The 13,111-nt window shown below is 39.0% G+C and overlaps 1 protein-coding gene and 1 long non-coding RNA gene across 2 annotated transcripts; both read left to right on the top strand.

Annotated features, from left to right (window-relative positions):
• Nucleotides 1-563: 563 nt before the first annotated feature.
• apom (apolipoprotein M) lies at nucleotides 564-6,123 on the top strand. The gene is made up of 7 exons (XM_041988550.1): nucleotides 564-751; nucleotides 1,065-1,204; nucleotides 1,993-2,063; nucleotides 4,256-4,390; nucleotides 5,731-5,829; nucleotides 5,919-5,946; nucleotides 6,028-6,123. Exons 1-6 carry the CDS (start codon nucleotides 638-640, stop codon nucleotides 5,930-5,932), a joined length of 573 nt encoding a protein of 190 aa, XP_041844484.1. The 5' UTR covers nucleotides 564-637; the 3' UTR covers nucleotides 5,933-5,946; nucleotides 6,028-6,123.
• On the top strand, nucleotides 1,214-1,833 carry LOC121642073. The gene is made up of 2 exons (XR_006010828.1): nucleotides 1,214-1,399; nucleotides 1,430-1,833. It is a non-coding gene; the product is annotated as an uncharacterized LOC121642073 (long non-coding RNA).
• Nucleotides 6,124-13,111: the final 6,988 nt, after the last annotated feature.

Here is a 13,111-nt window from a genome sequence, read left to right as displayed (position 1 = left end):
GGCAAACAAACAGCTTCAGGGCCGGTGGGTGGGCCCAAAATGTGGAAAATTGTTTAACTCTCAAAAAGACTAAATGTATGAAGGATGCAAGTAGACCAAAATAAATATGATTTTAAGTCATTAAAAGAAAAAAATCCCATTTTATTTCCAACATGGAGTTAATAATTGCAGGCAGACATGCTGACAAAGTGACTCCTCACAGTTTGCTCTGCTTTTTAGTGTTTAAAAAGAAGGGAAGACAAGGTGAAAGCATGTTGGTTGAAGATGATTTTCTAAAATTAACCGCTGCTTTGCTGAGGAGATTTTAACAAACACCTCCTACGTGATGATGACTCACTCTGGAGGAGTGAGTTTCAAGCGGGTTTTCTCCTGTCAGAGGACTTTGGAGCACGAGGAAATCTTACTTCTTAAGTCATTTTTACTTTAAATGTGTGTGAAGCTCAAACCTGCACTGAATGATGTCCCCACGATGTGCTTTAATTAAATATTAGACCAGCAGCATACAAGTTAATCATTCACCTGCAGCCACACTGTTTGTATGACTTGTTGGTACATTACACACACACACACACCCACACACACAGTGTCCCGCCGGGTTTACAGGCATTTTGTCAGCATTTTGATTGAAGCTGCAGTTATGTTATTCGAAGCCTGGTCTTATTTTCTGTATTTATCTTCTTTGTTATATCACGCTATTGTTCCCTGCACATTCCCTGAGCAGCTGCTTGCAAACAAAGTCGACCGGCAGCAGGTGAGAAAGAAAATGTGAAAGTTCTGTTAAAAAAACAGCAAAAAATAACCAAATATCTTTTATGACTTTGCAATGCCTACATCTCACAGTTATTCCTGCTGTGTAACGCTTCTGACAGACGTAAATGGTGTGTGATGCAGTAAGAGATGTACAGAGATATGCTGCCACAAACATGCACTTTCCACTCCCTCTGTTCTTTCCATTAGTGGTCTTTTAGCGCAAGTTGTGGGCTCATGTCTTAATTAGCTTCCGTTAATGTGTGCATGCTGCTACCCCACACTGCCATGCCGCCTCTCTGTGTGTCTTTTTTTAGTTTCTGGGCAAATGGTACTTCAAGGCAGCTGTCAGTCACAGAGAGGCTGACATTCACAAGTTCAGTGTGTTCGACAACATGCTTTTCATTATGGAGGAAACAGCCAATGACACTCTGAAGCTGAGCGGACATCTACGCATGTGAGGGGGAAGTCAACCAAACACAAAAACACATCAGTTTACAGAAAGCCTGCTCTGAACAGTGGCAGTAAAATGTGTGTTTACAGTGAGATGCATCCCTTGAGGCACCGTTTCTAAGTAAAATTAAAGTTTGGACATACTGGTAAAGTCAACCCGTAGTTGTAATTTGTGCTGTTATCAATTATTTAAGTCCAGGTTGGGCATTAAATGCTTTTTAGCATCCAGGAGTTAAACTGTTGAGATCCAGGTCCAAGACAGGTTCGGTATTTACGATCCAGGTCCAACAAGCAGCTGCCTGGGTTGGTTTCATCCAGAGGTCTTTAATTCTGTTCTCTCCATCCTAAACATTAATGGAGCTACAATTAAGAAATCTGAATCTGAAATGTGGCAAAATTCATTTTGTTTAAAAAGAAAATGACCAAAAATGTATGAAACCACTCTTTCAGCAAGTTTACTCTAAGATGGACACACACAGAAAACTGAAAAGTAACCCAACTTAAAGCTTCATCTATCAAATGAATACTACATAGTGATGCTGAGCAGAATGGAAAGTGAACTGACTCCATTATGAGAAGAAACAAACAGGGAAAATCAGGATCACAAATTTCCCTGAGGAATTTCCAAAGGGATTAATGAAGTATTTCTGATTCTGAGAGGCTAGAATACAGGAAGTGGTTTTTACATGATGAGAAATCTGTCATTTCATGTTTGGAAAGAAAACCCCTTTTCACCATGTTTGTCTTTCATGAATGAGACTGTTTACTGTTTTTATATTTGACTGTTTTCAGGGGAGACGACTGCATGAAGCAGACTTGGACCTATCACCTGCAGCCTGGCAGGGAGGACCTGGTGCTGGAAGGTAATTTTGGTAATTTTCCCCACAATAAGGGGAAAAAAGATGTGAAAGCTGAAATTCTTTTATATAAAGACTGGATTTTTGTATCAGTGTTTATGTAGAAAAAGAGAAACCTGACAACAAAGCTTTACAGGGACTCCATCTTCCAGAACTTAAAAAAAACCAAAATAAAACCGCTGTTTGCTTTGATTTGTCGGGTGTAAAGACGTATCCTGCTGAGCAGACTGCAGTGCTTTGGGGCTTCTATGCCAGATCATGGTTCATCTTAGGCCTCAGTAACATGAGGAGTGCCCCAGGGTTCAGCTGATGACTCGGCTGGTGCTGGGTGAATAGGAGAGGGAGAGGAGGAGGACAGAGCGCTGGTGGACGGGTTTGACATCTGAATGTTACCAAGACCAGATGGTGATTCCTCTAACTCCACAGAAGATCATGGGGCAGGAGGTGGAGATTATTGAGACCTATAAGGACCCAAGAGTGGCCATCGAGCACATACTGGACTGGAAGGGGATGAGCAGGCTCTACTTCTGGAGATCCTTTAATGTCTGCAGCCAGACGTTGGAGATCTTTCCTCAGCCTGTTGTCTCCAGTGTGCTTTTCTCTGCTGCTGTGTGCTGGGGAAGCAGCACCGGAGCAGCAACACCAACAGACTGAACTAACTTAGAACGAAGGCTGGCTTCATCATCGGGTACAAACTAGACCATTTTGAGGTGGAGAGAAGATGGCTGAACAAACTGGTTTCCATCATGGCTGACCCCGAACATCCTCTCCACCACACACTGATCAGGCAGTGGAGCTCCTTCATTGGTTGATGTGTTTGGGCTCATTGTCCTGCTGCATGAGACACTTTCAGCCAAGCTTTAGCTGTCAGACAGATGGACCCACGTTTGACTCTAGAATACTTTGGGTCTAGAGGAGTTCATGGTCCACTCAATGACTGCAAGGAGTCCAGGTCCTGTGGCTGGAAAATAAGCTGACCAAACATGTCCACTTGGGTCTGGTCTGTGGACATTGTTCCAGACGTCTTGTAGTTGATTCAGAGGCACGTTTGCCAGCCTAAGCTGCCCCGCCATGTTCTTTCTCCTGCAATCCTTCCAAACAGGCCATACTGGTTCAGTCTTTTTCTAAGTATACTGTTGTGAACTTTAACATTTAACATGCTAACTGTGGCCTGAAGAGCTTTGGGTTTTTTCTTTACGGTTTATCTGAGCATTGCATGATCGGATCTTGGGCTGAACTTGCTGGGACGTCATTTGTGGGAAGGTTGGCAGCTGTCTTGAATGTTTTCTACTTGCAAAAAAATCCTTTGCTTCTAAGAATGACAGACTCCACATTGTTTGAAAATGACATAATACTTCCTGGAGCGATGGGGACAACAATTACATCTCTGACATAATGGCTGATGTCTTTCCTCCTTGGCATTCTATTAATTCACAGTTAATGAGGCAAACTGCCTCTTCTGCTTTTATTTGAGGTCTTCACACTGATGGTGATCAATTCCACAAACTTATTTGATTAACAGCACCTTGATGCCACTTCGTATCTTTTTCTGATTAAAGCGGGACTTAGTTTATCACACACCATCTTCACTCTGCAGTCCCAGACTCTCTAATATTTTGGATTAAATGGGCATAATTAATGCAAATTTTATTTAATCAGAAAGTGCGTCAAAACTTTGGACTCCTCTGATCTCTTCTGTACGGTTAAATGTTTGGAAATAATTTAATGCCTGAGACTTTTTTTAATTGAATTATATTACATGATTTGCTTGTTTATGGTCCAGAGAGCTTGTATTTGCATACCAAGCTACAGTATATGTTTGAGCTATCACCATAAATATGCTGCTTATAGTGAGAAGCTTCAGTTTATTTGAATGTCCCACTGAGAGGCTTGAAAAATCTTGTTCCTGAACCATCGCTGGATTATCAGACACCGTGAATGCACTTTACCTAAACAAAAATAAGACATCTAAAATCTTTACACTAACTACTTCTTCATCTAAGGTTGACTTTAAGAGTATTATTGATCAGGAAAGAGATATCAGGAGTGGAGAAGTTTTAGCTTCTGGAAACATTTTAATGCTCAGTTATGAGTGATTTCTCATCACTACCTGAAGAACAAGTTTGAAGAGTTTAGGTGTAATATAAATATATTTGACATATCTCTGCCGGTCTGGTGTGTTGTGGTTTTTAATGTAGGAAGGCCACAGCGGAGGACCCTGCTCTGGAGCGGCAGCTGGGCCAACTGCCTCGATTGCATCATTCTCCAGGAAATAGAGCCACCTGAAACAGAGACAGACTCTGAGGACTCCCTCAGCAGATTCATGCTGTATGGTAAGCTTTACCACTTTACCCACAACGTGATGATTCCAAACTTATTCTAAATACTTACCTTCAACCAAGTAAAAAAAAAAAAAGATAAAAAAAAACATTTTAAAAATGAAATCATTAGGATCAAACATCTATTTAGTATAAATTTGTTAAATTTTCTAGTTAGTAACTAGAATTAGTCAGTTATTCTTTGATCTGATGTTTGTCTGGTTAGGTCACTGCTAATTTGGTGTGTTTTATTTCCAGTTAGCTGTAGTTAGTTATGTTTTTTACCATTATCTGTAGTTTGGTAAAATAACTGGTCATTGTCAATTACACAACTCAATATTGGTAATTTGCTCCAATGTTCTTAATTTTTTTTTTATACTAATTTGGTAGGTCAGTGTCACACTGTTTAGTTATTGTTTGGTTATTTTTGAAAAGTTTACTTATAGTTTGATCACTTTTAGAACTGAATGGTTGTAGTTTGATCATTTATGTGACTGTAGTCGTTATAATGATCAGTTTTCCAAAAAATGAGCTGTTAAGTTACATCAATGGCCATGATTTCTTAAGTTAGAAGTAACTGGCTAGTTTTAGTTAAATCAGTTGCCTAATTTATTAGCAGTAGTTTAGTTAGTTATCTAACTGTCTACCTGCAGCTCGGTCAGTCACACTGGTAGTTATCCAGTTGTTTAGGTTACTTTGGGTGAGTTTCATTAATCAATAATTTGGTCGTTAATCTTACTTATTTTAGTGGTAGTTTTATTATTTAGCTAGCTGTGACTGGTTGTTGGGTCAACTAACTGCCATTCAGAAGGTTAGGTAGTTATCCAGTTGTGTAGCTAACACTAGGTTAGTTACACTAATGACGTGGTCAGTTGTTAGCAGTGTTTTAGTAATTGATGTAACTGTTTAGTTTAACCATCGGTTTGCTTAGCTACAGTTTGGTTTGTTCTAGTTATCAAAATGACCAAAATGTGTATTAGCATTGAAGTGATTTCTGTACTAACATTAGCCCACATGGTTAATCTCGCTCTAATAGGTTAAAGTTTCACCAAAGCTTTCATATAAAGACACTAAGACAAAGCTACTAAGAAGTCAGTATGGTTGCTCTGGTGCTCTCTGGATGTTGTGTGCATTGGTTAGACAATTTCAATATGTACACAAAAACAGTGTGTACCTTAACCTGCTGAGCTGCATACAAATCCAGGAAATCATTACTGGAGTATTTAGATCTTTATGCCATGTAAAAACATCCATTTTGGTTTAAATTTGATTTCCACAAATAGTTACATGAAAACACACTATGCAAACTTTTTTAGTGGCTATCATTAAACTTTTTTTTTTCTTTTTCACTCAAGCTCGGCAGAAACATGTAAACTCTGAGGTGGTGACAACATTTCTGAAAAGGACAGCTTGTAATAAAATGGGGAAAAGTGTCACATTACCTCAGGAAAGAGGTTTGTTGTTGAGATCATTCACTTTTTCTATGGGGTCTTTTTGAAAGTCAAAATGCTTCTTTTTTACTCTAACAATTTTGTGTTTACAGAGTTTTGTGCCTAGTTTTAGACACTGAGGTAAGCATATTAAATTGTAGATCATGCTACTGCACATATACATGCTGATTTATGTCACAGTGCATCCTCTCGTTCTTACAGGAAGCTGTTGGAGCCACTGAATCTTCTAAATGATGAAGAGAATATCTCTTTGTTTCATGTGAAACAATAAAACCAATAAATGGAAGTTTTCAGCAACAAGTGTTGTTTTATTCAACTTTTGGAAGTATGATAATGAGTACAGTATAGAACTTCATAAAAACATAGAAACAGAGGAGAGAAAAACACCTTTCTGCTGGAGGATCTGCCCACATCTACCCAGGGGATTCCCATGCTGCTGAACAGAAAAGCTTGTTCATTTCACTTGAATGAGAGATTAGTATGTCTGTGTTTATGCTCCTGATGTTGTAAATGCAACATTAATGGGAGAGATGCACCCATCTTCTCTGCCAAACAAAGAAGCATGTTTTGAAATGTGTCTGTGATGTATTTCTTTCTGTAAACAAAGCAGAAAATTCTAAAGCATGGTCATTTCAAAACAAACTTCTGTGACTTCAGTTCTGAGATGAGACAGTTTAAAATTCCTCGATCAATTAATGGACTTCACTGTGGATTCACACTTTATATCTTTTAAAATTACAGTGGAAAAATGAGATCTGATTACAACTACAACTGTGTTGTTTCCCCATTTGCTGAAGGAGGAAAAAGACAACTACAGTGAAGAACATTAAGAAGAATTCTGCTTCCCAGAAAACGTTTTCTTTATTTTCTGTTGATTTTAAAAGCATTTTAAACAAATAATTAAGTGCTCATTACAGGCTTTAATTTTAGACCACATCCATACAACAAATTTTAGTTCTTAACAAATTACTCTGATCTGGAGATCAAAACATTGGGGGTCTGTTTGCATTTTCTTTAGCAGCCTCCCATCCAGCTGAGAGTTTTTGATACTTTAGCCTTAAAAGATGAGATTATGTCATTGACAATAAGCAGACCTTAAATTTAATCAGTCTCACAGGTAAACATGCAAATGGAAGATCCATTCATGAGATATAAAGAATGCTAAGTATTGCTAATGCACTCCTAGCTTGGTTAGAACTAATTCTAGGCATGGTAAATCCTGTTCATATTAAATATAACACTATGCCTGTATTTGTGACATGTAATCCTGAAAATGTGTGAATGAAAGGAATACTACTGCAGTCCTAGACTGGTCTGGAATTCCAAAGTAATAAAAAAAAAATGCTAAAAAGCATAGGTATGCTAATGCTAATCCGTTCCTAGCTTGGCTAGGAATGCTAACACATTCATGCTAGGAATGCTAAGACAGTACCCACGGTGATCCACTTTAAATCACATTAAACACAAAATGTGCTTTTGTAACTTGTAACTTAAACCCCGAAAATGTATGAATGACAGTGAAGTAGAAACATGACAGGACTGTTAAAAAGAACTAGCTAAAGCCAGTTATTTAGAAGCTCGTTTACTTTACAAGTGTGTGAGCAGCTAATTACCTTTGTCACAATTTTAAGTAGATTAATTTGAGGAATCTTTATTTTAAAAGTTCTCTTGTTTATGTTATTTATTCCAAATCATTAAAAGTTGCATAAATGTCTATAAAAGACAAAGATTATTCGAGTTATTGTAACCTGGAGGTTCTTAAGGGACCAGATTGAAATAAGAGCTCAAAATGATAGAGAAGGTGTTTTCATTTTGTAGAGTTGGTAAGAAACTAACACACACACACAAACACACACACAAAAAAAATACAAAAAATACAAAAACATATTGTTCTGTGGTTGCGTCTTTCAAATATTTTAACTTTCCAGCTTCACTTGCTGGGGAATTATGTGTAAATGTTTTAGAAGAACTAGCCTACCTGTGGCTTCAGAAGACACTTTACTTTAACAGGTAGGATGCACAGGAAGCAGTGGTGAAAACCTGTTTGTTCCCTTGTTTTTTGTGGGGACGGCACCTGACAGCCCACATCCAACCCATTTCTCTCTGATGTTGCAAGTGTAGGTTTAACTACTGTATTGGTGTGCACGTCTACCTGAGAGAGGTGCAATGGGAGAAAGTTGATCACATTTTCATAATCCAGGAGAACTGCAGCCAGGGGATGCCCCATGCCGTATGAAACTAAAAACTGAAAAGTGAAATAGAAACTGACCCTGTGGTATTGTCCAGCTCCCACAATAGCTATAAACTTTCACTTCTTTTTTTGTACAAAGATATTTCTTCATTTATGTTTGAAATTGTTTTAAAAATGTGTTCCCCTTATCATCAATCTTTTCCACTGGTGACTCAACACAGCTTTTCTGCAATATGAGTCCATAGCTAATTTTATCCATGGAACTGAGCCAATATAGCACAGTGAGTGAAAAATCTACACCTGAGTCTGGCTTGTGTTCAGAGTTTCACAAATTGTTCTTAACCTTAACCATTAAATATGATCATGCTGTAGCTGCTACATATGTAATGCAAAACTTTCAACAAACTAATTTTATGAAAAAGTCTCCGTAATTCTTTATACACTCACCAACCACTTCAGTTGCTTGTTAATCAGCCAATCATATGGCAGCAACCCCCTTGCATTTACACATGTGGATGTGGTCAAGATGACTTGAAGTTCAAACTGAGCATCAGAATGAGGGAGAATGGGCAGACTGGTTGGAGATGATAAAAAGGCAACAGGAATTCTAATAAGCACTGATGGGCTACAGCAGCAGAAGACACCCCGGGTTCCTCCTGTCTGCTAAGAACAGGAAACTGAGGCTACAATTCACACACACTCACCAACACTGGACAATAGAAGATGGAGAAACGTTGCTGGTCTGATGAGTCTCCATTTCAGCTCCACATTCAGATGCTAGACTCAGAATCTGGTGGAAACATCATGAAAACATGGATCCATCCTGCCTTGGATCAATGCTTCAGGCTGCTGCTGGTGTCATGTTGGGGGGAGATTTTCTTGGTCCAGCATGGCCTGGTTTAACCAGCACAGCCTACCTGAGTATTGTTGCTGACCATGTCCATCCTTTATGACCACAGTGGAGCATCTTCTGATGCTACTTCCAGCAGGATAATGCTCCATGTCACAAAGCTTAGATCATCTCCACCTGCTTTCTAGAACATGACGATGAGTTCACTGGACTCCAAAACCTCTGAGGAATTTTTCATCTATCATCTATAACACCGAGAATTAAGACAGTTCTGGAGGACAAAAGGGTCCAACACAGTACTAGAAGGTGGACTTAATAAAGTGGACTGTGAGTGCACTTTAACAGCTTGATTCCATTTAAAGAGATTCAGAGGGGAAACTAACAGAGCTCAGCAACAGATGACAGGAAAGTTTCTTATCTATATGCACATTTAAAAAAGAGAAGAAGTTGAATGAATTAGATGACCAGTTACTGTAAAGGAAATTGACATTGTGGCTGATCAATGTATGTGCTGATAAGAAGTGACAGAAGTGGATATTCAGGTCAGTTTAAACAGATTTATTCTCAAGGGAAAAACGGGGGAAGCTCCAAACAAACTCTGCTGTCATGTAGCCTGCAGGTGCAGGTGACGTAGATGTGTGACTAGAGAACAACAGGTACGTTAGCGTGTTCACACAGTTGTCGTTTAACCAGAGTGATCAGTTGTGACTGAAGGTATCGTGCTTGATCTTTGGATTTTCCAGGATGTGACGGTTTTAGCAGAGTTAGTAAAGTCAGCATCATCCAGGTGAGTTTAAATGCTGGAGCAGGTCATGCAGGTAAGAAGTGGGAGTTCCACAGAACAGCAGTACCAGAGTATTAACCAGAAGAGTACCATGTGGCAGAGCAGGTCTGGTCCGATAAACTACCAGGATGAAGATAAACATGATTAATCTGAAGTTTTCATACTTAAACATGTGTGACACTGTCAAATTGGAGGAAATACGTGCAAAGTAAAAGAGAAGCAGAACGTAGGCTAAGTTAGATTTAAATCAAGAGGTACGCTCAAGCACATCCCACATACTGCCCCCAAAGTAGCTTCAGTCACATTTTAAACTACTCATCATATTTTATTTTCTTATCACACAACACATCAATTCATGAAAAATTCCCTCCCAGATCTGTTAGCTCAACAGTGACCTATACATGTGGGAAATCACAAACTAGCCACAACAAACAGCATGTGAACGAGGGGCTGCACCACCGACCTTTTCCTCTCTGTGCTAACGACAAGCTGCTTATCCTTAAATCTAATTCTGTTACAACTCCTCATATTCCACTTTTGCTCTCTTCTGAGAGGATCAGAGACTCACACACCAGTATGAAGCCGGTGTTCTGGTTTCATACATGCAATGAACGGTGTAAACAAGTGCTCATGAGTTCCATGCTTTACTCTATGCTGTCCACAAGTGGAGCCACCTACACCACAGCCGCCCTCCTCCTCATCTTAAAACCACATCTCTCTACAGCGAACTAAAAAAACTTCCATCTGATCTGCAGCACACTCACATATGTAAAAGGGAAACCCCTGTCAGCCTGGCATGTCTCTCAGAGAAGCAGCAGATGACTCTGGACACTGAGAGAGCAACACACAGCCTGGGTGAGTTCAGATTAAACACAGTTAACATTCCTTCATGTCGTTTCTCTGTGTTTTCATTCAGCGGTCTGTGGTGGAAGTTTTGCTTCTGCTGTGATGCTGAAATTCCAGATTTGTTTGTGTTAGATTTTAGTTTTCACACAGTGTTTATTCCTCATGACTTTTCCAAGCCCAGCAGTCATTATCAGTGCAGAAAGAAAAACAACAAAGCTTACTGAGACATTGGTTGGTTTCTGGATTGATTTTAGAAATAGATTTAAAGGACTCTCGTTGCTAAATGATCCTCCAGGGATAAACTGTTTATCATATCAGAGTTGTCAGAGTGTCTGTTATTTATTTTCCTGTCTAACCTGCTGCTTACACCTGTTCTGTCATCCACATACAGTCTGTGATGTAAACCAGTGCTTTCATTTTTTAATTATAGTATGCTGCAGGAAACGAGCCTGAGGACACTGTAACTTGTTAGAAGTTTGCATTTTGACATCCTCTTCTCATTGCATTCAGGGTCAGCAGCATTTTAGCTAACGCTGACTAGTTTCACTTCATGTCATCACAAATGAATAATTAGACCTCCATGTCTCTGTTATGCAGATCAGAAAACTCCCCCTGTGGTAAAATTCCAGAGCAGCTTTGCAGGTATTGTGTCCACGGTGTGTTTCTGAGGCTAACTGTAATGTCATGATTGCTCAATGTGCCTCTCATGATGATCAGTGTGGGTGGACTGGTTTAGTTAAAAATACTTGCTAAATCAATATTTTGTGCTAACATGAGAATATTTTAAGGGCAGAAGAGCAGTCCTTCCAGTCAGGTTAACATTTTGGCAAAAATGTAAAACCAAGTCACATAAGATTTACTTTTTCCTGGATTTCTCTTCCAAATATAAATTAACAAAACAAGGTGGGGATTTGTTGGTCTTGTTTGTTGAACCCTGATGTGGGATGTGGAGGTGTTAAACTCAGAATAAACATTCAGCCGCTGTAAGTAACACTTCTACTGTTCCAGGTCTTTAAATGAAGCTATAGTTCACACATTTTAGACAGCTTTAGTCTTGACCCACAGGTCAGCCCCCCAAAGAGAACAGGCCTTAACCCCTTGAGCCATGTGCCTATTTTCTAGGCTTCTGCTAGAAAATTTCTATTTGGAATCAGATTTTCAGTCACATGGAGTTAAATTAGTTAAATGAAGATGGGGCTTGCCTAAAAAACAAAAGTGAGAATAAATGTGGATATGTGTGAAATAATAAACCTCTATCAGATGACAGTGGGATACATGAACAGTATCTCTGCAAACGTTCAGTGCAGACAGTTCAGGCGGAGTCCAGTTTGGCACCACCTGTCCTCAAAGTCCGTTTAATGAGGGGAGCTCAGGCTTTAGAAGGCTCATCTTTAAAGCCTGATTGGCCGTCATAAGGGCTGAAATAATCACCAAAAAAATGAATAATTTTTAACGGTTTCTCAAAGTTTAGACCCTAAAGTTCACAATAAAAGGCTGAAAGTGAATTTTAGTGCAAACATGAATGTTTAGGAATGATTTCGCTTCTGATAGTAAATTCTCTGAGATCCCCAGATGTCTCTAGACATGAATATAAACATTATTATTGTGGAGAATTTTGTTATTTTCTTTAAGCATGTCTTTTTAGGTATCTTTTTTTTTATTTATTTTGTAATTCTGACCAGGAATTAACAGGTTAAGATGATTAATAAAAGGATGTTACTGTTGAATTCTAAAACATGTGTGGGTTCAGATTTTTAATAGGAACCATGTAATGATATTACTGTTGTTTCAAAAGGAGGCTACTGGTATCACAATAACATCATCATGGATGCTTTTGGCTTTGATGAGAATCCGATATGTCAGCCATCTTTCTCACTGCTGCCTTCAGCATCCTCCTGTAAAGCTGATCTGTAGTCAGTGTTGTCACGTGAAGCTGGAAGCGACACAAACCAACCTGATGCATGTTTTTGTGTTTGTTTGACAGAATGGATGCTCAGTCACAGACGTCTCATAAGTACCTGCTGCTGCAGGTGTGGTGTGGTCTCCTTACCATCTCCATGGTGGTTATGATGGCAATTTTGGTTTCTAACACACCAAAGTCAGCAGAGGTCAGCAAACACAACACTGCAAATTCACCAACATGAGATTAAACTGGAAATAAAATATGTTTTCTCCACGTTTTTCTCCTAAAAATGTCACCGTTGGTAACAGACGGTAATAAATAGTAAATACCAGGTAAATACTGGCATCTGTGCAGAAAAATGTATTTCTATAATGTACTTCTTCATAAAAGAGCCAATATCTGATGGTAGTTAAAGTATTCAACTGTGTTAATATTTTTTATAGGTCAAACTCATGGATGGTCCCATGACAGGAGGGGAATTTAAGCTGTGCACCTAGAATTTACTTCTTCACCATTTTGTGTCACGATGCTCAGTTCTGCCACTAGGTGGCAGCAAATCCACACTAACAGGATTTAAAACATTTAGCTGCACAAGCATGAAGTCAAACTGGACAGTTGTGGCTTTATCACAGTAGTCCCTGTCCTTTCTACAGTTAAGTCCATATTTATCTATATTTTACCTCTCGTGCAAAAAGTGCAGCTCAAAATGCT

Source organism: Melanotaenia boesemani, chromosome 6 (assembly GCF_017639745.1).
Source record: "Melanotaenia boesemani isolate fMelBoe1 chromosome 6, fMelBoe1.pri, whole genome shotgun sequence".
Lineage (NCBI taxonomy): Eukaryota > Metazoa > Chordata > Actinopteri > Atheriniformes > Melanotaeniidae > Melanotaenia > Melanotaenia boesemani.
The sequence above is the reverse complement of the archived record's forward strand: the minus strand, read 5'-3'. Positions and strand labels throughout refer to the sequence as shown.